The sequence below is a fragment of the Accipiter gentilis genome, unplaced genomic scaffold (assembly GCF_929443795.1).
Source record: "Accipiter gentilis unplaced genomic scaffold, bAccGen1.1, whole genome shotgun sequence".
NCBI classification, from domain to species: domain Eukaryota; kingdom Metazoa; phylum Chordata; class Aves; order Accipitriformes; family Accipitridae; genus Astur; species Astur gentilis.
Genome location: NW_026061070.1, coordinates 480,475 through 506,261, shown reverse-complemented (window position 1 = coordinate 506,261; position 25,787 = coordinate 480,475). Strand labels below are relative to the sequence as shown.

The window sequence follows — 25,787 nt, the reverse complement described above, 5'->3', positions numbered from 1 at the left end:
CAGCGCCAGTCACCCACCAGCCTATCCAGGGGGGTCTGGTGGAGAAGGGGGCAGCCGAAGGGCTGGCAAGGAGCCAGTGCTGTCTGTCCTCCCCCTCTGTGCCCTGCTCTTCCCATGGGCATGCTGGTGAGCCCTGTCTGCCGGGACCTTGCCCTCGTAACCTGCACTGCCTGCAGAGAACCCAGTGGGCAGGCCGGTGTTCGTGGAGAGGGTTTTCACCCCTGTGATCGGTGGCTCCTTTACAAAAAGGAGGTGGCATGTCTCACACAGGAAAGGAAAGCCCTTATCCTGCTGCCGTACGTTATGGACCAGCTGCTGGATGATGACAGTGATGCCAGCGCCGCGGCCCTGCCCGTGCTTGGCAACATGCTCTGGCTGCTGGAGGGGAAGAGACTCAGCCTCACTGCCCTGGCACTGGCTGGAAAGCTCCTGCTGCTTTTCAACAATGTAAGGCTGGGGGAGAGCCCCATGTCCCCCTTCCTGGGCACCTCCATTCATGCCTCCCACTGCAGCCCCTGTGCTCTGCAGGGGGATGCTTTGCCCTGCAGTCCCCAGACCCCATTGCTGCCCTTGGTGGCTCCGTGCTGTGTCACAAACCCCCCACCAAGGACTCACTCCGGCTCGGCCTCCCTGCCGCAGCGGGGGACAGTGGTGGCAGGATGGCAGCAGGCGTGCTGAGCCCCACCAATGCACACCCTGCTCTGGCAGCATCCTCCAGCCTTCTGCAGGGCCTCCCTCTCTGGCCCTCAGCCCCGGAGACCCCAGTCTCCCTGGGCAGACCATCTGCATGCCGCAGCTCGCTGCCTTTTGCAGCAGGGCTGCCTGCAGCCATTTTGGGGATGTCTGTCTCCATGTCAGCCCCTTGCTTGCCATGGGCTTGTGGCTGAGGTCCTCCTCCCCTCTTCCCCCAGGAGCTGGACACGGTGCGGGAGCTCTCCATCCATCTCTTCCAAATTGCAATGGGGCTCGTGGTGGGTGCTGAAAAGAAGAAGATGAAGAAGGTGGTGTGGGACAGCCTGCTGCCGCTGCTCTTTCACCTGCATGACCAGGACGAGAGTGTGGCCAAGGTGGGATTCCCAACCTGACTGGTCCTTTGGGGAGGGCAATGCTGACACTGCACTGTGAGGTCTAGCTTGTTGAGTCCCTAGGAACAGGCAGAGCCCCCCTCCCTGCCCACTGCTGCCTTTTTCCTCCTGCTGCCTGGTGGATGGGCAGGTGGGTCCCTTTCCCACCCAGCTCCCTCCACACAGCCCCTGGCATGGGTCCCTGCAGCCCCAGAGACTGGACTACGGCTCCGCAGCAGCCTGGGGCCACCAAAGCTGAAACGCTGAAGCCCCGACAGGCTTCCAGCCAGAGAGGGTGGCTGCCCTCCTCTTCCCCTGGGGTGCTGAACCTGCTGGCAGCATCAGTCCCCAGCTGGTGCGTCTTCCCTGCATGGGCCAGGACAGGCTCTGAGCCCCACCAGGAGGGAGGACACAGGGTCCTGTGCCCCCCATGGTGGTGGTAGCATCTGTGCTGCTCACCAGGCCTCCCAGGAAGCCCTCCGCAGCGCTGGCCAGTTCCTGAAGTGGAGGCAGCTGGTGCGACTGGCCGAGACGGCGCAGGCATGGAGGATCTGCGAGTGCTTGGTAAGCATAGCCCGAACACCCCTGGGATCTGCCCTGGGTAAGCCCTGCCCGTGCCCAGCAGAGGGGACCAAGGGCAGTGTCCCCACAGCTGCATGCACCCTCCTGGAACAGGCTCTGCTCCAGGCTGTCCTCACCTCCGGGGTCCCAAAGGGGACCCCGCCACCAGGATGGCACCCTAGCATTGCCTGGGAGCCCTCTGCTCCCTCCGAACCCCAATGCGGAGAGCGGAGAGCTGGGAATGTCCTGCTGGGGAGAAGAAGGGTGGTCCTTGGTGGAGGGATGGCCCAACGGGGGGGCCATCTCTGTGCCAACTCTGCACCCTTCTCTCCAGCTGGCCAGGAAGAGGAGCAGGGCCACGTACTACCTGTGGAAGAGCCAGACCTACCTGCGGAGCCCGCAGGAGTCCCTGCGGCTGGAGGCTGTCAGGTTCATCGGTGAGCCCCTAGCCCCAGGGTCCCTTTCTCTCCCAGGGTCCCTGTGTCCCAGTGCAGGACCTGTGGGGCACCCCTTCACTCTCTCCCACTCCTGCCTGCACAGGTAGGGCTGGCAGGAGGCTCATCCATCCCCTCCCCGATGCTGCACCCTGGGGTCAGCCCTCCCCAGGGAACTGTGTGGCCAGACAGGCTGGCTGGTGGGTCCCTGATGGCCAGTGGGTCCCTGGCATGCTGTGTCCCCCCAGGACTCCTTGGACGGGATGTGGATGAGCACAAGAACGAGCACAAGTACATCAGAGAGAGTGAGTGAAGGCAGCGGGGAGGAGGAAGGACCTTGGCATGGAGCTCCCCCCCTAGCCTGGGCAAGGGGGGCTCTGCTCCCAGCACATCTGTGGGAAGAGGGGTGTTTCGGGAGGGGCGTATTCCTAACCAGCAGCTTCCAGCTGAGCCATCTGCCCCCTGGTTCCCTCCTGGCCCTGGGAATCGTGAGGTGCAATGTGCCCTGCCTGGAAGGGATATGGGGCTGTCACCTCACCTCTGCTGCTTTGTCCCCACAGTCCTTCAAGGCCCAAGCAAAGACACCAGCCCCTTGGTCTCCTCCCTGGCAACTCAGACACTCCTCATCCTGGGACGAGGAAGGCTGAAGTCGAGGTTTAACCTACCACGGCTGAGTTTACAGATGACGAGGGCACGGATGAGGTCACACTCAGTCCCCAGCGAGGACTCTGCTCAGGCAGAGACAACGCTGGAGCCCCAGCCCTAGGATGCTCTGCAGGCTGGGGTATCTCCTCTTCCTGAGGTCTAACAGGAAAGGAGACACCTCAGCTGGAGGAGGACACGGCAGCCTCCGGAGAGTGGCAGGACAGCCACTCTTTCCAGTGGTCTAGGACAACGCCTGTCCACGCGCTTCATCTTTGCCACAAAGCACCAGCTGCTCTGCTGGGCTGTTGAAACAGAGGGAAGGAGAAGGCCACGCCAAAGCTGAAGCCAAAGTTGAAACTGAAGCCTTCCCTCCCCTCTGCGGGGCCACGCCGGGGCGAATCCCTTTTTCTGCCTCCCACCGTCCAAGGATCCTGTGCTGCTTTGGGCTGACGTGGCCGAGCTCGGGAGCTACAAAGCCACCAATGCTCTGACTCCAGCAGCATCCTCCCCTCCACGTCCCCAGCAGGAAGGGCAGCTCTGCCTCCTGCCCGCACCGCAAGCTGCGCAGCCACTCCTGCCTGGGGATGTCAGAAGTCACAAGAGCCAGCAGGCCCGGGGGAGTTGTGGTAGCAGAGGGCCCTGCTTGCCACAGCACTTTGCCATCTCCTTCTCCAGGTTCGGGCACCAGGATGTCATCACGGGGCTGGACAGCCTGAGCCGGGAGTGCTGTGTGACGGCAGGGGGCCGGGACGGTACCGTGCGGCTCTGGAAGATCCCGGAGGAGTCGCAGCTTGTGTTTTACGGGCACCAGTAGGTCTGGGGCGGGAGAGGGGGCTGCAGGCAGGGGGGTCAGGCTGGGGCAGCGGTGTGCAGGTGCCAAGCATCACTAGGAGCCTGCCGGCACTGTGGGGATGCTGATGCCCCGGTGAGCCCTTGTCTCCTAAATAGGATCCCAAAGCATGCTCGTAACTGATGGCAGTTGCCCCTTCTCTTCACAGGGGCTCCATCGATTGTATCCAGCTCATCAGTGAGGAGCACATGGTGTCAGGCGCCGATGACGGGTGAGCACAGGGCCGGGGTGGTGCCTGGGGTGCGCAGGCGGTGCCCCCCTCGGCCCCCTCGCCCCTTCCCTCCCTGGCAGGTCCCTAGCCCTGTGGGGGCTAACGAAAAAGAAGCCGCTGGCACTGGCCCGGCAGGCACATGGCATGCAGGATGCCCAGGGCCTGCAGCAGCCATACTGGATCTCAGCAGTGGCCGCCCTGCGCAACAGGGACCTCCTGGCTACAGGTGTGTGGCAGCTGCTTTGGAGTGGGGGTGTGGAGAGGGGGGCGTCCTGCTCCCTTACCTGGGTGGGAGTGCATGGCAGTCTTCTCTCTCTGCCCCAGGCTCCCACAGCGCCAGCGTGAAGCTCTGGAAGTGCGGTGAGGGATTTCGGAAGCTGGAGCCCCTCTGGGACATCCCGTTGGTATGGATGGGGAGGTGGGGGATTGGAGCTGGGCTTGGGGCATCTCTGGGCGGGGGCTCCCCTCCCTGGGCGGCAGGAGGAGGCTGCCAGAGCCCCTCACCCTGCCCTGTCCCCTCCAGGTGGGTTTTGTTAACAGCCTCAAGTTCTCTGCAGCCGGTGACTTCCTGGTGGCTGGCCTTGGACAGGAGCACCGGTACTGTCCCCCCTCCCTGGTGCTGCCCAGGGGCACAGCCCCCCCCTGCTCCTCCAAGGGCTTGGCGGAGGGTAGCCCCCATCTCTCTCATCTGCAGGCTTGGCTCGTGGTGGAGAGTCAAAGAGGCCAAGAACAGCATCTGCATCGTCCCTCTGAAGCAGAGGGCTGCAGCCCCCAGTCCCGAAGCCCCTGACAGCCCCGAAGCCCCCGACAGCTCCTAGCCCCTGGCCCCAGAGGCGCTGGAGCCAGGTCACCAAACCCCTGTCCCTGGAGCTGCGCCCCGAGTCCTTTGTGCAACCATCTTCCTGGAGCCGGCAGGACGTGAGCAGGGGGTGTCGCATGGCCCCCTGATCCTGCTGGCCCCCCTATCATGATGTGGCTCTGCCCTCTGCGAGGGTCTGCCCCTTTCCCTCAGGTTCAGCCTGACCTGAGCTCTGGAAGAGTCTTATTTAAAAAAAAAAACAAAACAAACCCACTTTATTTACATAAATTACAAAATAAAATAATCACACTTTTGCTCACACTAAGAATCTACTCTTAAAAACGCGGTTGGGCTCAGCACAGCAAGGAGCCACAGCAAGGTCGTTGCTAGCAGAGCCTTGTGCTCTTAACACAGCGTTCCATTTTTATAGCTCTCATTTTTATAGCTTAAACCATGATAGAGACAGAGTCACAGCAGCACAGAATGGATGCTGAAAAAGACCTCTAGAGATCATCCAGCCCACCTCGGCTGCTCGAGCAGGGCCAGCTGCAGCAGGCTGTGAGTCTGCTTCTCCAAGGTTCTATTGGCTGCGTTGCTCCCAGGTTGTGGAGCTCGCATGGGAAATGGGCAATGAAGAGGGATGAAGTTTCCAGGCACTTTCTGGCTGGTGCAGTGATTTATTTTTTTTTTTCCTTCTGATTTTTTCTCCCCCCTTCCTGGTCTTGCGGCTGCCCAAGGCGCAGCCAGACAAGTGGAGGAGGGTCCCTGCCTGGCCTGCAGCTCCCTCCCTCGCCATTCTTAGGGTGATTTGGCATTATTTTGCTGTGTCAGTGAGGCAAAGCTGGGCTCTTGGGGGCTGAGGTCAGTGGGACCCGAGGAAGGCCGTGATGGTCTTGAGGCTTTGAAGGGCTGTGCACCGAGCCCTGTCCCCGCTGGAGGGGACACTGGTGGTGTTCAAGACGAAGGCCTTGCAGGCCTTGTTGTCGTGTGTGCCCGTGTCCCCCCCGGCCCCCAAGGTCTGTCGTTGTCGCAGGGGCTCTGTGCTGCTTTCTGCGTGGGGCCGTGTCCGTGAGTCCTGCAGGGACCTGTCTGTCCTGGCTTCCCCACAAAGGGCTGCTTCCCCTGGGGAAGGGGAGAGGGGAGTTGTTCCCGTTCCCGTCCCCCCCCCACCATCGCCTGCCCCGCTGGTGGTGACTGGGCCCTGGGGGTGGCTGGGTTCCCCTCGTGGCTTGCTGGCTCGGATTTGGGGCTCAGTGGGGCTTTTGCACCTCTTGGGGGCTGTTTCTTGGTGCCCCCTGTGCTCCCTCCCCCTCCCACATAGGCACCGAGCGGTTCTGGAGAAACAGCTTTTAATTGAAAAGACAAGAGAAAAGGTCCCATCCAAGCTGGTCTAACCCCTCCCTAGCCCCCCCCGCCCACCCCCCCTGCCATATACCCCACCCCTCCTCTCCCACCCCCCACTCCCCCCATCTCCATCCCTCTCACCCCTGTCTAATCCCCACCCCCCCCTCACACCCTCACGTTGGCTGCCAGAGCCCTGCGCTTGCTGGGTGCCATTGGCAAGGAGCTCTGCGCCTGCCTCTTCCTCCGCTTGCCGGCCGTGGCAGGTGGGGACGGTGGCAGGTCCATCCCCGCATCCTGCCACGGCTCCTGGGGCTCCATCCCGCCGCCGTTGACTATTTTGAGGCTCAGCATGGCGTCGCTGAGCTTGGGGATGCAGTAGTCGGGGGTGAGCATCTCCTCAGGCAGCAAGAGCGAGCTGAAGTCACGGTCTGGGGTGTCTGCGCTGGTGCCACCAGCGTCCTCGGGCACGGAGCTCCTGCTGGGAGCATCCTGGCTGACCCCCACTCCATCCAGGGAGCAACCGAAGAGCCTTAGGGCCTCTTCCAGGACCATCTCCTCGGACACTGCAAGGTCGCCTGCAGTGTCCCCAAGGGCTTCGTTGTTGGTGGCAGCGCAGGGGCTGGTGTGGACATCGCTGCCCAGGGGTGCCCCCACAGGGGTGGCCGTGCTGGGGATGTTGATCTGTGCCAGCTGCCCCTCGCTGTGCTGGTAGCCAGGGATGGACACTGGCAGTTCCAGAGGGTCTGGGGTCACCCCACTCCTCTGGTTTTTGTAGTGTGTGAGGTATCATGGTTGGCCCTGGGGGGCCCCGCAGCCCCCGGGACCCCACAGGGCAGCACCTGGCAGAGAAGTGGCGCCTTGGCCGAGCGTGGCGCTGGCCGGTGGAGGCAGGTCGGTGGTTGTCCACTGGATGCGGAAGACTCGGGGGTCGAAGAGGCAGCCACATGGAGCCCTCTGCAGACCTGTGTGGGTGAGGGGGAACCGTGCTGGGCCGGGGTGGCTGTCCAGGGGCACCCGCTGAGCCGGCCCTGATGGCCGACATCCCCCAGCTCTGGGCCAGGGGTGTGGGGAGCTTGTGGCCGGGGTGATCCCCACGGGGTGAACTGCTGTGCCGGTGGGACAGGGTTGCAAATCGGGGAGGAGACTGGCATCTAGGAGGTGAAAGGGGAGAGGTGGCCCCAAATATTTGGGGAATTCTCTGCAGATGGGCTTTACTGGGCACGCGCCGCCCGGGCGAGGGCAAGGATGCTCACCGGGGCTTGCTGAACCCCCATGCGAAAAGTGCCGGGGGAACGGGTGTGATGGGGATGGCGAAGGTGCCAGAGCAGACTGGGGTGCCATACCTGCTGGTGGTGCCTGGGGGGCGCGGGGGGCCCGGGCTGCAGGGAAGGGCTGCTCCCGCGTGGGCAGGCGGCACGGGTTGGCTGAGCCTAAGAGAATGAGACAGGAGCGATGGCCGGCGGTCACCTCTGCTCTTGCCCCCCAAGAGCGTCCCTGGGCTGCAGGGGTTGGGGTCGGTCCCTACCTCGAGGGTAGAAGGTTTTGGGGAGCACGAATGGCTGGAAAAGCTGGGGCGCCGGGGGGCCCCAGGGCCCAGGCAGTGGGAGCTGCGTTGGTGGCCGCGCCATGGTCCCTTCTGGCTGTTGGCTGCCAAGGACTCTTTGGCGTCTCCCCGGAAGGAATGTGGGGGCTCCCTGTGTTCCGCCCCACCCCCAAGAGCCTCCCCAGCTCCTCCTGGGGAGGGAAAGGGTTAAGGGAGGCTGGGGTGGCCCCGGGGCCTACAGGCGGCTCTCGGGGTCTGCGGGTGCAAATGCTCTTGGCTTTCAACAGTATTTTTCCGGTGGGGGAAGAACAACAAGTTGATTCAGCTGAGCCAAGCGGGGACCAAGCTGCAGCCGCAGCCTCCTTGCGCCAGATGGCAAATGCGTTTGTGATGGTTGCCCACGCTTCTGTTCGCTGCGTTGACCGGAGCGAGGCAGAAATAGGAAAAAGGACCTCGAGGGCACGAAGGAAGGTCACGCAGTGTCGCTCGGTGGCACGCTTTCCCCCAGCCCTCGCTCCAGTAGTGCTGTCAGGTCTTTCAGTCTCCTGCTGGGAAAAGCAGCAGCTCTGGATCCCCCTGGGAGGGGGCGGCCCTTTCCCTGGGTGCGTGACACCCCGGAGGAGACGGTACCCGCCGCCGCGTGCTCCCAGAAAAGGACTGGATTCTGCCCAACGTCCGGTGTCGGGGTGCTGGGGCTGTTTGCGCTCTACGGGATCCCAGGGATGGGGTTAGTACATCCCCTCCTCGTGCTTGGAGGATTCGGCGCTAGCAAGGACACCCCAAGGGTACCAAGGACACAGGCCTCTCGCTCCCGCTGTGTGAACAGTGTGTGGCCTGGGGGAGTCGGGACAACTGCCGTGAACCGGAGGCCAAAGATCTCTCCTGGCCTGTATCCTGGTAATCAAAGAGATTGCGCTCTGTTCGTGAGGCACCTCTGGCTGCAAGATTGTGCAAGGCCATCTGCTGCGTAACTTGTGGCAGGGACCGATGCTGGGGGCGTGAAGGCAAGCGCGCTTCTAAAAGCGTAAAACTCCGTTTCATTTCAGAGCGCAGCTGAGCCACCCTGCTCCTCAAGACTCTGCCATCTGCACCGCTGTGGCTGGGACTGGGCAGTGCTGCACATCCCAAAGGCCACCAAGTCACACCCGTGTCCCTGCTGCTTTGCCGGGAGCTTCTGCGATGTGAGCGATGTTCTGGGGGGTGATCTCTTGGACTGCAGCTACTCCGTCCCTGACCGGCCGCTGGCCAGGAGGGTTGTGTCCCAGGTGGAATTCCACCTCTCTGACGAGAACCTGGCCAAGGATGCTTTCCTCCTGAAACATGTCCAGAAGAACAAGATGGGCTTCGTCAGCATCAGACCACTGCTGTTCTTCAAGAAGGTAGGCAGCACGTTGCGTTGGCCAGCCGGGGTGGGAAGTAGGGGTAGGAATGCCTACTTTCTAAAACTCCAAAATGAGTCTTAGAGAGTTTCTTCGACCGGCTTTTCGGTATCATGGGTCCCCGTCCCCGAGTCCCTGCTGAGCGTCCCCCCCAGCAGACTGCTGCTGGCCTGAGAGCTGCTGCCCCTGGAGCAGGACGTGCTGCACAAGGACCCCTCGGCCCCCTCCTGGCCCGGCAGCAACTTCAAGCCCAGCAATTTCAGCAATGCCTTCACTGGATTGCTCCTCGCCAGCAAAGTCTTCCCTCCGCTCGGGACAGGCTTGGGCACAGGCAGCTGCTACGGCCTCTGCCCCAGCACTGAGAGCACTCGTGGCTGCGGCTGGGGGAGTGGGGTGGGTGCCTGGGCACCCTGGCCCAGCAGCCCCTCGCCAGATGCCAAACCTCTTGCCGGCAGTCCTCCGGCAGCGGCGTGGGTGCCTGAGCCCCTCGGCCTGCGGGATGCGGTGCTTTGCCTGCCCCACTGTTGTCCCAAAAGTGGGGTCGTTTACCCGGGGTGCAAAATGCCAATATAAACACAGCAGAGCAGAGGTATTTTATTCCGGTTCATGTTTACGCAAAGATGGGGGCTAGGTGGTAATCCGCAACACTAGCACCCCTCATGCCTAAAGGGGCAAGCAATTTATACAGTTCAGTTATACATATTCGATTTCCAAAGTTCTTCCCAAAACTATTGCCGGGAGTAGCTTATCTTGCACAGTTTCTATTGGGCTACAGTTTCCCTGCTTGGAATTAAAGGTCCAGTGTTCTTTTCTTCTACAGCACATGCTCAAGGAGAGTGGGGGGGTAAGTCTTTTTGGTGTGGAATTGAGTTGGTGGTCATGATCTCCCCCTGCCACCTTTCTTCACCTTTCCTCCAGTATTCAAAGATGCTTCTGACTTCATGCCTATTAGCAATTATTCAACTTTTTGGCGCCTCCTGGAGTAGGATGTTCCCTTCTTCTCAGTTTTTTAGTTCTTCTTCAGGGGCACAGTTGTTAGCAAGGCATGCGTTGATCATACAAAGGGGATCTTGTTTCACAAGAGCTTTGTGGCCTTTTTCGTGTGGCTTAAGTACATCATTTCTTAAGTACATCATTTCCCCCTGTGGTGGGTTGACCCTGGCTGGATGCCAGGTGCCCACCAAAGCCGTTCTATCACTCCCCCTCCTCAGCTGGACAGGGGAGAGAAAATATAACAAAGAGCTTGTGGGTCGAGATAAGGACAGGAGAGATCACTCACCAATTACCGTCACAGGCAAAAGAGACTCCGCTTGGGGAAAATTAACTCAATTTATTACAAATCAACCAGAGCAGGGTAATGAGAAATACAACCAAATCTCAGAGCACCTTCCCTCCACCCCTCCCTTCTTCCCGGCACAACTTCACTCCCGGATTCCCTACCAACCCCCCGCAGTGGCACGGGGAGACGGTTAATGGGGTTTACAGTCAGTTCATCACACATTATTGTGATACTTGCCAAACCAACCAAGAAAGGTAAAACTGGAGCGCAGGGAGCAAATGCTTTTCTTTCACCTTAGGCCAACTGCTCGGACGCTCTCTATGCTGCCCTGCTGCAGAGGGCATCCCTCTTGTACCAGTAAGAGACATAAGAGTGAATTAAAGCCAGAACTCCAAACCAGACTAAAAACCCAGTCGTGATCAAGAAGAAAGTGGAGAATGCATCAAATATAACAGAAAATTATTTTGGACATTCCCAGTTTACATTTGGAAAAAAGAGAAGGAAAACAAAGAGGAGGAATTAGGTATTAAAAGAAGAGCACTGAATGATAAAGCAGTAGCAGTCCCTCTACCACTACAAACCCACACCCCCACACGCACGTACGCACACAGACTGTACACCACCAAACTCCCCTTGACTGTGACGTTCCCCTCAGCTTGCTGGTCTAGAGATACTGAATGCCTGAAGCACACCAAGGATAACTGAAAACATCTGCATGGCTTTAATGGGAATCCTCCAACTGAAACAAAGCGCCTTCTCCCTCTGTCTGCGTTGGCACATCCCCGAGTCACGCTCTCACTCCTCTCCTTCAAAGTCAAGATTCCTAAACGTGAAAAGCGGGAGTGGGGAAAGGCGAAGGGAAGAGAAAAAGAGGGAGAGCATCATCAGTGGAAGACCTGCCAGCTGCTGCTGATTCAGCCCTGTTCGGGGCACCACCACAGCAGAGAGGAGCTGGTTTGCATGCCACGGTCCTCACTGCCTGTTCCCAGGGACAGGCCATTTGCTCAGCCTTGCCGGCCAAAGCGTGGGAAAAGTGTAGGCGTGCGCCGTCGCTTGCAGAGGAGCACGGTCACGTTCACGTGCAATCCTTTACCTTTTTCCTCCCTGGATTCAAAGGGTTTCTGTCTTCAAAGTGAGAGCCTTCCATACGGTCATTTGTGACATTTCATCCAGGATAACAATCTCAGAAGGATCAGTCCTGCAATAAATATTTTACATAGCAATCCGTGATTATGGGAACTGATGCCACCAAGGGCATTAGCATCAGCAAGAGGAACAGCGGAGCCCTGAGAATCAAAGCTCCGCATAAGCGTGGGAGGTTTTGCTGGATGAGGAGTTTTGGGAGGCAAGCCGGGGAGCTGCAGAGCAACAGCTCTGTGCAAAGGCTCTTGCTGGGGCTTAGCCCCGGTCCGGGTTCCTAAGCCACTGCTGGTACAGATCACGCCTGCAACTCCTCATGTGTAAGTATGAGGATCTCCAGCTACCGTAAAGGCACTGATGAGGCAAGGTTTGGGGGTCAAACGCGAGTGCTGCAGCCACTCTGCTTGGGGTCAGAGCCCTGCAATTGCCTCCTGCAGCCCTGCCCCCAAATTTGATTTTCCCACCAAGCTGCCTGCTGGTTTCTGTGGGATGCCCCACAAAGAGGCAAGTGGAGAAAACTCTGCCAAACACCTTCAAGCTAATCTTGCCGGGGTTCCTGGTGCTTGGTGGGGCTTTACCTGTCACTGCTTTGTTTTGGGATATCCACATCACTGGTCTTCCCCACGTTCAGCTGAACTGAACTTGCAGCAGCAGCAGCTTCCATCACGCTCCTGGACTCCTGATGTAAAAAAGGGACAAATCACGTTCTCTGTCTTTGATCAAAGTGGAGATAAGCTGAATGCCCAGCACAAACTTAGCAGTCTGCCCTCCCCTTCTGCCCCTTGGCAGCTATAGGTATTAGTGCAGCAGGGGAGAAACCGTTCACTCCAAAGATTTCGGGGCAGGGGGATTGTGTGTTCAAAACACGATTATGAGCAAGTCTCGCCAGCAGCAGCAGCAGCATCATCTAATAATAATCATCATAATGATAATGACCTTTGTGAAAAACGACTCGTTTTAAAAATTACACCTGTATTCAAGCGCTCAGCTCACTGCTACTTGAGGAAACAAAGGTTACAAAAGTTACAGGCTATTGGGATCTATTTCGATTGAGTGCTGATCTTCCCCCAACGTTTCCAGACAAGCTGTAAGAGAAACAGGCAATCTCACAGACACACGGAGATGTCCAGCCCCGAGGACACAGCAAGCCTTACCTCGTCTTCTTCTCCAGCTTCATTTCTGGCATCGTCCAACTTCTTCTTCCTTTCTGGCATAAGGTCATCCAGAGAGCTGAGCTCTCGCTTTGAGAAGCAGAAATCCATCGCTTTCCGGACAAAGACGAGAGCCAAAACCTTCACGAATAAGAGGGAAGATGCAGTGAGCTCAGAGACGATGCCACCTCTCACTCCAACGCTGCAAACACCCCGCTGCCGAGCGGTGGCAGCTCTTACCACCATGGGAAAGATGATGGCGGCACGGGACACCTTGATGGTCCAGAGCAGGACGAGGCAGGTCAGCTGGATCGCCGTGAAGAAATGCACCTTTCGCAAGGGCACGTGCCGCAGTTAGATGAAATCCGGCTGGTGTTTCGCCGGCATCCAAAACAGCTTCAAGCGATCAAAGAACTGCGAAATAAAAGGGAAAGGTTGCCACCTTGGGACTGCGGCAAGTTGCTGGCCCTCTCGAGACGTGGAGGCACTTTGCAGCATCTCGCTTGCCGTCAGAAATCCTGGATCCCACCGCGTTCCTCCTGGGAGCAGCACCCATTTTCCCTTCGCTCCATCTAGCAACCGGCTTGCCCCTGAGAGCTGCCCACCAAACGGCAACTATTTCATGCCATTCCATTATTAGCATTTCTCAGCCCACTGAATCCCCCCGCAAGGATTTCCACCAGTGGTAGAAACTGCCTTCCCTTTGCACCAAATTCCCCCGCTTTTCACGTAACCAAACACTGACCTGCCCTAAACCCTGCAACAGAGAGCGCTGAACTTGCCTGGTCCTCCCAGCCCTCTATACCTCCTGTGCCTCCACCAATCTCTTTCTTACACAAAAGAGTTTCATTGCTTGCTCTGCGAGAAGTTTTTCCCATGCCACTGCTTTTTTCCCTGCTGCTACGGAGACAAAATACCAGGGAGCCGACATGCTGCATGCTGTAAAAGAGTCCGTACCTGAATTCCTCTGAGCGACGACACACCCATGTAGAGAAAGACGCCATAAAGCACAGGCATTGGTATAAACTGGGGGGGGAAAGAAAAAAAAAAAGAAAGAATGCAATCGTTTCTTTTTCTGTATTGCATTTTCAGTATTACCACCCTCTTCCACAGGCACTGCCTAAAATTGCTTGAAGCTTTTTCCATTCAGGCTTAGAGATGGGTCAGATTTTAACCATTGTTTTGCCATTTTGTGCGCACGAGTGAGCTAAGGCTCTGCTTTAGGCTGAACTTGGGAGTTACCTCTCCTCAGAATAATCCTATTTTCCAGAAAGGTTGGAGGAAAATAGGCGATTTCACCCGTGCTACCCTATGCCGCATTCTCTGGCGGTAGAAGAAACACTTCTGCCTATTCTTGGGGCAACAGGCAAAGGCCACAGGCCTCCTTTTAGCCTAGAGACGAGATTACTTTGTGGGAGGAACGTGCAAGGAAGCCCACGGGGATGACCTCAGTGTGTTTAGCTCCTGGGAACGGCTGCTCCGGGGCATTTGGGGAGCAAATTGCAGCCACTAAAGGGCTGCCTGTTTGAAAGACAGCAGATGTGCTGGTCTGAATATGCTCAACTGTAACCCATAAACATGGGCGGGCCTGAAAGACACCCAAAAATTCAAGCAGTTGCATTGCTCGCTCATCTCGAGCACACCAAACGGGGGCCTGAAGGGCTGCAAAGCCTAACCGAGGCTGGTTCCCACCGTGGGTCAAGCCCCAAGGGTTGGGATCACCTCCTCCTCCTCCGCTCCACAACTAACTACTCAGGCCTGCAGAGAAGGGACTGTTTTTCTGTAACCTCCAACAAGCTCGCGGTTGTTGGGTGGTTTGCATTTTCCTCTCACCTTTAACACAGAAGTGAAGAAGACGGAGCAGCCCATGAACACAAAGATCAGCAAGCCAGTGACTCTCTGCTCTCGTATCCCCAGAAACTTGGGTTGTTCTCCTGGAGCTGAGCAGTCAGACTCTACTTTGAGGCTATTCACGTGGGTGATGGACAGGACGGTCGCAGCCACAAACCAGGGCAGCCCCATCACAGAGCACACCCCGAGCATCACGGCCACCACAAAAAGGTCCAGGTGGTACCCGCATCCTTTCTGCAGGCAGGAAAACAAGAAACAGAGCATCCCATAGCACAAGAGCAAGGATAACGTCGCAAGTCAGACTCAAACCCTGCTCGAGCACAAGTCAACTTCTTCAGAATTCAAAACAAGAAATGGAAACAAGCAAGGGTGTATGCAGGCTTTGCACAAGCACCTGGCATGAAAATCTGGCAGGAGTTCAGACACAAGGGATACGCAGAGCTTGTGCGATACATACTTCTCCAAAAAAAAAACCAACCCACAACCCAAAAGCACCAAACCATTTTTTCCACTTACAAAGAAAATTCTACCACTTGCGAGGAAGGTGTGACTCTGAGTTATCCCTGGCAGCGCATCAAAACAATTCATTCCCCGCACCTGCTGCTGCTGCCATTTTAAAACAAAAACGCACTTCTCTATTGCTCCAAGATTAATTTGCTCCTCCAAAAGGTTGCTCATCTATACTGCCCTGTCACTTGCTCCCTGCATCATCGTTAATCCAGGAGAGCATCCTGCCACGCAGCCTGACCTTGTCCCAAACCAATGCCTTCAGAAAGCATCGGGAATAAGAGCTTCTCCCCAGACCTGCAGCCCAGAACGGGCTGGAGTCATCTCTCACAGGCCCTTACCTTCAGCTTGTGCTCCTTCCTGTTCACAATAACGGCACTGATCTGATGGTCCATGAATATCAAGATGGTGCAGAGCAGAGCTGGGACGAGCGCAGCCAACACCGTCCACCAAGGGTTGGGTCCTATGGGGTTGATGAACTACCCGCGGTCGTCTCTGGTAGGCTGCAACAAAGCCCACACATCAGCATCGTCTCCCAGCCCAGGCACTCCACTGGCTTTCATTTTCCCCTCCCTCCTTGTGTCAGAGCACCTCCCAGCCCTGGCTTCATGTCCCCCTCTCCCATGGGCTTCAGCAGTGCCAGTCTCCTCCTAGCAAGCAGCTCTAGATAGTTCCCCTGTAGGTATCTAGTTTTGGGGCCATCTTCTCATTTCCAGGAGGAAGCAAGGCACTTGGAGGTGGAAGAGGAGATGGTCACACCACCAGCATCTCCTCCAGACTCAGCCCTGCCCTGCCCCGGCATCACCTTGTGGCACCCCCACGTGCCAAAACACCCCGTTACCTTGAACGCATGGGGGACCTGGAGCTTCGGCGATGGGATCCCAACCACAAAGTCAAGGAGCACCATGATGACGATGGTGAGGAAAACAGCAAAGTCGCTCACTGTGGACCGTACCTGGGGCGAGAAACCAGAGGTGAGAGGGGCATGGCAAACAGGGCCGTAACGTGAGATGCAAGAGTTGCAGACATGCACAACGTTAAGGCTGCTTAACCACATCCCACCACCCCTCTGAGCACATGCAGCCTGATCCCTTGCTTAGATACTGCTGCTGTGTTTGTCCCTGTGAGATCTGGGGTCAGACAATAAAAAAAGCTTAACTAGGCCGACAAGGGTTGGTTTAAGTCAAAACCTAAAAATAATATTAAAAATAAGAAAACACATGTCTGCCACTACAGCTACACTCACAGCTACAATGGCAACAAGGCACTGAGACATCCTTTAGTCCTCAAAAGGAAGTTCCTCACTTGAATCTACTTTCTGCTCGAGCACATAATGCGCAGAAGGTAGGGGAAAAAATAACAAAAAAAAATAACATTACAGTTTGCAGGAGTCATGGAAGAGCAGGTTGCAGATATTTTGCTTTTCCTCCTCCCCTTCTTCCCCCTGCTCCCTCCCATCACCTTAGAGCACGCTGCCCTAACAGATTCACAGAAACTGAAGTGAACGAATATCTTAACCCTGAATTAACATAGAAGCAATACTATGGAGAGTGGAGGTGTGCTTTTAAATTTAACAAGTTCTACATTTAAGAAGCCTCCTCCTTGCCAGCACAACACATGCAAGTATTGACCTGTTTCAAAAATAAACATATTCCCCTTTTTCGGAATATTGACCCAATTCAGTTACAAAGGAACTGTAATTCAGCCCCAACAAACTCCTGCTTTATAAACGGGAAACTTTTTCTAGGAATACCTTTCAGTATTTTCAAAATTGAAAAAGAAAAAGAAATTAACCAATAATTTTCTGTATCAGTTACGATCAGCACATTTTCTTCAATAATATTTGCAATGCTACTACTGTACTCTGAAGATTTGTTTCAACTTAACTAACAGGAGCATTTTTAAACAGGCAGTATATTGGTCTCATTTCCTCAGGAACGGCAGGGGCTTTCTTCTGTCTCAGGAAGAAGATGACAACAACAGAACTCATCAGCTGTCACCAAGCTTGGCCACAAAGTAATGGCGTCATTAAAAGAACGTCCCCTGGCTTCCACAGCTTCCCAACTATTAACTACATCTTTTGTAAGCCAGCTTCTCAAAGTTGTTCACTGCCAGGTATCGGCCAACAATAAAATGCACAGGGAGAGAAAGTCTCAAAGGAAAGCTGAACCCATTCAGAAGTAAACAAATGTCGCACAAGTGTCACTTGGAAATAAGGAAATAGGGTGGAGTGTAAGGAATTACGGCATGCAAGTGTTCTCTGGTATATGGTCTGGCAGGCAGCCATTCTCATATCCTCCACATTCAGGGGCCCCAGCCAGAACTCGGTCAGAGATGAGAACTCTCCTTCCTCTTCAGAAAGGCCCTCTCCTCGCTTAATATGGAACAAGTTAATGAAAGGAGTTACACAGCGCGCCACAGCAGAAGGACAGATATCACCCACCCAAGACTCACGCTGTGGTCATGAAGCCTTCATGAATCACCAGGGACACAAAAGTACGATTCAGGAAGGGACGCTGAAGAGGGTGGAAAGAATGGAAGAAAGCAAGGGGCGATGACAGGCTGCCAAACTCAAACAAATGCAGTGCTCTCTGTACCATCAGGAGATCAAACACCTGCAGGCTGCTCAGAAACGTACGCACACTACTGGCAGCACTGTCCAAAGGGATTACGCTGAGGGAAAGAGCTTGGTCACAGACAAGAGCAACATTTCAAGCATCTTCTGAACACCACACGACACCACAAGACAGACAACACACCTTCCTCTCCAAAATCAACACAGAGAACAAAACAAGGAGGAAGGTTAATCCTCCTAGATCTGACGCTATTCCAGCAGAATGCTAATAAGCAAAGCTAAAGAAACAACTGCGTTTCAATTCATCCCAAAATAAAGTCATGCAGCAGAATTTCAAAGACTCGGCCTACTTCTCCAAAGGAAAAAGGAGACTAGTGTGGCACGAGATTTAATGCAGCTTCAGGTCTGGAGACAGCCTAATTGGCGTGGTGTTCATAGCACAGTCTCTTCAATTCTGCAGCAGCTAACAACAGTCACTTCCAGAGTAAAGCCAGGCCCTGGCAATGCCTGTGCACATCTCATTGCCAAAGCAAATTCACTCACACTCATAAAACCACTCTCTAGGCAGAGGCTTGAGTCATTGCCTATGGCATTTTAGCCCTGCTGCAACCTCACTGGCATGAAAACAGCCCTTTCGGGATGCCACGACACTGTTCTGTTCCTCTGATGCAGGGATACTTTCCTGGCTCAAAAGGATCTCAGTCCTAGTTTCTGCACGGGTGCCACCACCTGAAAAGAGACTTAACCTCAACAGTTCAGAACATTTTCCAAAAGCCTCTGAGGGCATCAACCTTGAACTGCTGTCCGATGATGATCACAGCCTTGCAACAACATACACAGGGAGCCAGATTATGCTGAGCCACGGCTTTTTTATTAATACTCATGAATACTATCATTATTCATTTTTTATCAGAGGCTGAGACACCAACAACAACTCATAAAGTTTCAGACCAAGTTTGAGCCCTACAGAACACTCCTTCAGCAGGACCCAATCTAGAGGCACCTGCTTAAAAATACAACCCTTAAACCTAAGCAGCTCCAGCTCCTTTTTCAGAGCACCTCAAACTTCTGGAATTATTACAGATCGCAGCCTCCAGCAATTCCCAGTCCCCTCTCAAACTAAAAGCTCCAGAGCTCCTCGACTGAGCTGGTCAAGGTTTTGCCCACTCACAGAAGCACTTGCCCATCATCTCTGTCTGCCTGCCTGACTAGCAGACACAAGCAGATTCCTCCAGGGCAATACCCTCAGGGAAAGTCTCTTTTTCACTTCTAAAGGACCATCCTCCTCACTTGTTTTACATCTTCCGCAGCTGACCAGGCTGCTCAGCACCCTGTGCTTTAGTTACTTTGCTGGCTGCTAACTCAAACTTCCCATTGCAGCCTTACCACACAACTGTTACCTCCCACAACCTTCCTATTCATTGTCCCCTGCACACCCAAAGGCCGCTTTCCTTTCTCTGCCTTGCATGCCAGCAGTACCACAGACTAAAACACTCTCCCTTCACTCTCCTTTCTCAGGCTTGACACTACAGTGCCTTCTAGAAACTGAGAGCAGCAGTTATCCTAAAAGGCCTGCTCAGCCCCTCTGCCTGCAGCAGAGGCACGCTCTTCTTTCCAAACAACAGGACAGGTTTGTCACAAAGACGTCGGAAAGAGGAGTGGCAGCGCAAGGGGAACCTCGTGAAAGAAAAAATCCCAAGAGCACAACAAACAACTGCTGCCACTGAGAGTTTCCAAAGACTCTTTCCACATCCACACTTGAGCGCCAGATTGCCAGGCCAGCAAAAGGCACATTGCTACCAGCAGACAGCCCAAGAAAGAAGGACATACTTTGCGTACAGAGCTCCACGGCTGTGCTGGTTTTGACTGGCAGAGAGTTAATTTTCCCCACAGTAGCTTGCACGGGGCTACGTTTTGGATTTGTGCTGAAAGCAGTGCTTACACAGCATCAAGGCCTTTTCTGCCCCTCACCCCACCCCACCAGGGAGTCGGCTGCGGGTGCACAAGAAGCTGGGGGGGGCACAAAACTGGGACAGCTGACCCCAACTGACCCAAGGGATATTCCAGACCACAGGATGTCACGCTCAGCAATATAACTGGGGGAAGAAGGAGGAAGGGGGGACATGCCCAAGTAACTGTTAGGCGTGATGGAACCCTGCTTTCCTGCAAACTAAACACCTGCCAGACAATGGGAAGCAGTGACTGAATTCCTGACTTGGCTTTGCTCGCGTGCACAGCTTTTACTTGTTAAACCATCTTTATCCCAACACGCGAGTTGATTCACCCTTCCGATCCTCTCCCTCCTCCCACTGCGGGGCAGCGAGCGAGCGGCCGTGCAGGGCTTAGCTGCCGGCTGGGGTTAAACCACTACAGAGGCTCGAGAGCTTCTCAGCTGAACGCTTTAAACAACATTTCAAAACACCGTCAGTAAAACCAGCCTCTTTTCCCACTGAAGCACGAAACCCACGCACGGCACTGGAACAGGAGCGCTTTTTACAGCTCCCATTACTCCCATTACACTCCCGTGCAAGCGCAGTAGCCCCTCGGAAGCGACCGCTTTCACGGTCAGTGAAAGAGGGCAGGAAAAGAGCAGCCCCCCCAGTCCCGTCCGAATTGAGGGTCTCCTAGGAACCTAGGAACCTCCTGGTTTCAGGCAACCGACAGGTAGGTACCTGCTGTCGAGGACGTCCTCCGTTCTCCCAGCCGAGGGAAGGAAGCAGCAGAGCCAACGGGACGCGACTGCTCTGGAAACGCCACTGCCGACCTCCCTGAAGCTCCCTCCAGGGCCTCTTGCCCCGGGGGCTGCCAAGAACGCCCGGGCAGGACTGTGTCGCAGCCCGCCACCCACGCCAGGCTGGGAGGGAGGGAGGGAGGGAGGGAGACCCCCGGCGGCTGCGGGTCCCTTCCCTGCGGGGACAGCCGGCAGAAACTCCTTTCTCTCCACACACAGCCGCACGTCTCCGCGGTGCCCGCCGGCCTCCGCCGGACAGCCACCAGCGGCAGGCAGTCCCCTGCTGCCCCCGCAGCCCCGGGGGCGGCAGGGAGGGGCCGGGGCTGGCCGGGCCTGCGGGGGGAAGGCCGGGACCCGGCGCCCCGGCCTGCCGCGAGGGGAGATGCCGCCGCCGCCGCCGCCGCCTCAGCCCCGCTGCCGGCCTGCGAGGCCCCCGGGCAGCCCCGGCGCTGGCGACCGCCGGGCAGCGCACCGCTCCACGGACGGGGAGGAGCCCCCGCCACGGCCACCGGCCCCGCCGCGCCCGCCGCCCGCCCTTGCCTCAGGCGGGGCCGGGCCGGGGCTGCGGCCGGAGCGGAACCGAGGGCAGCCGAGCGCAAACGAGAGGAGACGAACCCAGCCGAGAGGAGCCGAGCCCAGACGAAGAGATGAGCCGAGCCCAGCCGAAGGGAGTCGAGCTCAGCCGAAGGGAGCCGAACAGAAACGAGATGAGCCGAACGGAGCCGAGCCCGGCCCGGGCGCCCCCCCTCTCTGCTCCATCTCCCCACGCTGCTCGGCACTGGCTGCTGCTGCTGCTGCGCTGCAGAGGCAGCTGCATTTTGGGGCTTGGAGCGCTTGGGGTTCCAGCGTGAGCCCGAAGCATCAGAGGAGCTGGCCTGTACCTCGTGGCAGGTCTTGCAGCTGCTTTCAGGGGGGTCTGGGCTCTGCCCAGGCCTCTCGAGTCAACGTTGACTCTGGTGCCTAATGACAGTCTGCTGGCAGTGGCCCTGGTAGCTCAGCCCTTTCTCTCCCCAGTTGCGATGATGGCAGCAAAAAAGGACTGTGGTGGTTTCAGCCCAGCTGGCGACCAAGCACCACGAGGCTGCTCGCTCGCTCACTCCCCCGTGGCTTTGTCCCCGCAGCAGCTGCAGCTGCAGCTGCAGCAGGATCGCGCCGCTTTCCATCCCCAGGGTGCGGGGCAGGGCTGCCCAAAGGGAGCCCGAGGGGTCGCGGGCCGAGACCAGCGGAGAGCCGCCAGGGAAACCGCCGCCTCCGTCCATCGCACGGACGGGAGCCGCAGCAGCCGGAGAACGCTCCCGAGTCGTGCCGCTCCCAGGGCAAGCCCAGGCACCGCTTCACGCGTGGGACGGGACGTGCCGTCCCGAGAGCGGGGCTAGCGGTCAGGATGCTGACCAAGCAGGAGCTCTCCTTCAGTGGGTCCCGGGACATCCCTGCTGAGCTCAGCCGAATCCTCCTCGCTGGGCAGCAGCTGGCAGGACAAAGAAACCCGGGTGGGAGCAGGACAGAGACACGGCGAGAGCGACCTGCCCTTCCCGGGAAAGAGGAGTCAGCCACGGCTCTCCCGGGACTGATGCCCCATGCCCACCCGTGCCTTTGCACCAAACAGGCTGGAAAAGGTCCCTGGCTGCCGACCCCAAACACGCTCCCCCGCAGGAGCTCCCCGGACCCTGCTCGGGGCACCAGGGCTGGGCTCAGGAAGGAGTTTTTTTCCCCCGGGCAGATTGGCACAGCTCCCGGGGGGAGTTTCCCCTTCCTCTGCAGCACTGAGCACAGCCCCTTGCCGGGGTCCTCGGGGCCATTTCTGGCCAGCGAGTCCCTGCTGTTGCAGGAGCAGGAGTCCAGCTGTGCCCTCCAGCCCTCTGCCTCTCTTGGCAGGGGAACCTCACGCACCTCCACGTCTCCAAGTCACCTGCAAAACAAGGAGCCTCAAGAAAGCCAACTTTGCCCTGGTGCTTTTAAGCTGGCACACTGCCGTGGGGAGAAGAGAAAGCCGGGGGGTTTCTTATCTATCTATCTATCTATCAATCTATCATCTATCTATCCCTGCTGGGAGGGAATGAAGATGAGGGAGCCAGGCTCTTCTCAAGAGTGCCCAGTGAGAGCACCAGCGGCAACAGGCACAAATTAAAACACATGATATGCTCCAGCTGCACATGAGAAAACAACTTTTTCCTGTCAACGTGGTCAAACACTGGCACAGGTTGCCCAGGGAGTTTGCGGAGTCTCCGTCCTTGGCGATGTTCAAAACCCAAGGGCACATTGTCCCGGGCAACCTGCTCTAGGTGAGCCTGCTTGAGCAGGCAGGTTGGACCAGAGGAACTCTACAGGTCCCTTCCAACCTCCACCCTCCTGTGTGAGTCCGTGCTTTGGTTTCACTCCTAAAGCACCTGAACTCAGCCCTGATGCCTGCGGGAAAGGATGCTGGGACAAGGCAAGATCCCAGACTCCTCCCCGAGGACTCATCACAAAAACCCATCTACCTACTCCAGAATATCGTATGGCAGACACACTCAGAAGAGAGAAAAGATCCTTTTATTGCAAACATCAACTGCGGCGGGGGGCGGGCCTGGGAGTCACAGGGCTTCAGCCAGTAACAGGGAAACGGCACCTACAACGACAGAGTCAGAGAGCACTGATAAACCCATGAAGGCAGGAATAGGCATGACTCGCTTCCCCTTTCTTTAGGGAACACCGCTGACGAGGAATTGTTCATAGCCCAGAAGAGAGAGCTATGGCTGGCATCAACCAGGGCACGGCTCTGGCGCCTTATGCCCACGGGAAATGCCCTTAGAGACCTGCATGCATGCACAGATGCACAGGGCCCCTGTGCCACGCAGCAGGGCTCGATGGGGAGCCCCTGGGGAGCGGCCATGGAGTTATTTCCAAGCCCCGCGCAGCACCGTCCCTTGCCAGCAGGTCGGACTGACTTGCAGCAGCGCTGAGAGTTGGGAAAGATGGGCAGCAGAGCCTGGTACACACCTGGGCTTCCTGAACTGCTGGACCTTCCTGCATCTTTTCACCGGTCCGTCCCCAAAAACGTTTTCTCTCTTCCTCCTCCTCTTTTCTGCGTGTCTGTCACTCTTCTCTCCCCAGACCTGTTTTCTCTTTCGTTTTTTCTTTTTCTCCTTGTCCTGGGGAGAGCCTGCAAACCTTTTCATCCCACAGCAGTATGAGGTAGGGAAAGGCACGACCCACTGGAGTCGGTTCTGATTTTAACCAAAGCGAGCTCGTTTTACCATCTTTCCTCTGACAGGTTTGCCAGCTCTTCTGGGCGCACCAGGGGCTCTGCCGCGCTCTCAGGGGTGGTTGGAGCCAAAGCAACGGGTACCTACAACAGAAATGAATTAGAATTCTAATTAGAATTATAATTCTAACTTAGAATTCTTCAGAGCTCTTTTCTTTCATCATTTCATGCGCTTATAAGCGACTGTAATGCCACCTGCACGTGCTTTGCAGACAGTCTATTTATCACAGGCAATCCAAAAGCACCTGTACCGTTGCTTTAATAAAGTGCGCTGCTCATTAATCTAGTCGTGATAGTTCGTTCGTGCAACCAAACTCCCTAAGTCTGGTCATTCTCGTGCATTGAAGACAGCTAAGCCGAGAGTACAGTGCGCTATTAAGGGCATCCCTCATTGTGATAGCTCAGCATATTGAACGCGACCGCCCTTAGAGCATCGAATTGGACATCGCTCAGAAAGAAATTAAACCTAGCCGTCCCCAGCCCCTCTGACATCTGAGGATAAGCTGGAATGCAAGGCAGTTTATTTTCTGCCAAACTTCTGGACTCAGTAACGCCACACAGCCCAAAGGCCTTCCTCCCAAGGATGCTGGGCCGAGGGGCGGCAGGCAGCGCTGCGCACAGGGGGCCCCCTCACCCCCACCCCATGTCACAATGCCACCACCCGGCAACGCAGCAGTCACAATGCCCCGGGGCACTATAAAAGGGGCAGCCTCCCCTGTCCCACTGCCAGTCTGCCTGGCAGGCGGCCCAGACACATCCCAGAGGAAGTCCGTGAGGAGCCGCTGGAATTCCTTGCCCAGTGCTGAGGAAGGAAGACCAGAGGCTGGACCAGGCTGCTAGAGACATGAAGAACCACCAAGCCCTGGAGGTGCCCGAGGCCATCAGGCTTGTTTGCATGGAGAGCTGTGGCAAGACCAAGGGAATGTCTTCTTGAGGAGCACTGCAGAGCTCGCCGTCCTCACTCCCTGCGGAACCAGTGGCAGCAGCCGTAAGAAGTGGGATGCAGAGATGTTGCCAGGGCTCCCAGTGCTTTGGAGCACCCGCTGGTGGCCCAAAGGCGCGGGAAGGATTCTTGCCCCCAAGGTCAATCAGGCCGGGGGCACTTGGCCACTCTTGGAAGCCCCAAGATGGCTCCAGGTTCAGGGAGAACAGGGCTTGGGCATCCTCTGGGGGGCCTGACCGGCCTGCGGGACCAGGAGGCAGGTCTTGCTCACACGTGCTCAGGGAATAGCCGATTGCCAGCTCTGGGGTCAGGAAGGAATTTTACCCTGGCGCAGATTGGCACTGGGCCCCAGGAGTTTTTGCCTTCCTCTGCAGCACTGAGCAGGACCACTTGTCAGGCCTCCTCCGCTCCATTTTGGCTAGGTTACTGCCTGCTGCTCGTGCAAGATCTCAGGTAGCAGCCCCAGACTCCTAAAAGGAAACTACCCTTGAGATTTTTCTTTTTTGGAGCAAGCTTGCCCCTTTGGGATCCACCTGTGTCTCCTCCCAGGCATCTCCAGAGCCTTTTGGCCTCTTCATAGGTATCTTTTCTTAGGATCTAAGGTCTGAAAAGCAGACGCGAAAAGATTCTGGGAGATGCCTGGGAGGACTCTCAGGTCGATCCTGGAGGAGAGCTTCCTGCAAAAGAGAAGAATGATCCAGGGTAGCCTCGTTAGACAAGTCTGGGGCTGCTACCTGGGATCTCCGGTCCTCATAAGAAAAGGCCAAAAGACTCTAGGAGACGTCTGGAAGGAATCACAGGGGATCCCGGAGGGCAGAGGTTCCTCCAAAAAAGAAAAAAACCTCAACGGTAGCTTCCTTGGAGGAGTCTGGGGCTTCTACCTGACCCCTTAGGTAGGTAAAGCAGAGGACAGAAGACTGTGGGAGATGCCTGGGAGGAGTCTCAGGTGCCTGTCGGAGTTGAGAGATTTCTCTACAGGAAAACAAAAATGTCTCGAGCTGCTTACTTGGAGGAGTCTGGGGCAGGTAGCTGGGATCTCCGGTCCCAAAAGCAGAGGTCAAAACGTTCTGGGATGACGCCTGGGAGGAGTCTTGGGTCGATCCTGGAGAAGAGAGCTTCCTGCAAAAGAGAAGAATCATCTAGGGTAGCCTCATTAGACAAGACTGGGGCTGCTACCTGGGATCTCTGGTCCTTATAAGAAAAGGCCAAAAGACGCTAGGAGACGTCTGGAAGGAATCACAGGGGATCCCGGAGGGCACAGGCTCCTCCAAAAAAGAAAAAACCTCAACGGTAGCTTCCTTGGAGGAGTCTGGGGCTTCTACCTGACCCCTTAGGTAGGTAAAGCAGAGGACAGAAGACTGTGGGAGATGCCTGGGAGGAGTCTCAGGTGGCTGTCGGAGTTGAGAGATTTCTCTACAGGAGAACAAAAATGTTTCGAGCTACTTACTTGGAGGAGTCTGGGGCAGGTAGATGGGATCTCCGGTCCCGAACGCAGAGGTCAAAACATTCTGGGATGACGCCTGGGAGGAGTCTTGG

The 25,787-nt window shown here is 56.5% G+C and overlaps 2 protein-coding genes and 1 long non-coding RNA gene across 18 annotated transcripts in view; 1 reads left to right on the top strand and 2 right to left on the bottom strand.

Annotated features, from left to right (window-relative positions):
- The window catches only part of LOC126037370 (electroneutral sodium bicarbonate exchanger 1-like), a 265,741-nt gene that overhangs the window by 180,342 nt on the left and 59,612 nt on the right, over positions 1-25,787 (top strand). The window lies entirely within an intron of this gene.
- Positions 10,296-11,855, bottom strand: LOC126037373 (uncharacterized). The gene is made up of 3 exons (XR_007505665.1): positions 11,828-11,855; positions 11,203-11,307; positions 10,296-10,932 (listed from the first exon to the last, which is right to left on the bottom strand). It is a non-coding gene; the product is annotated as an uncharacterized LOC126037373 (long non-coding RNA).
- LOC126037372 (electroneutral sodium bicarbonate exchanger 1-like) overlaps positions 12,654-25,787 on the bottom strand; it is a 108,953-nt gene continuing 95,819 nt past the window's right edge. Inside the window, exon 6 of the mRNA XM_049797676.1 lies at positions 12,654-12,814. Coding sequence (XP_049653633.1) covers positions 12,755-12,814 — 60 coding nt within the window. The 3' untranslated portion in view covers positions 12,654-12,754. The remainder of the gene's footprint in view (positions 12,815-25,787) is intronic.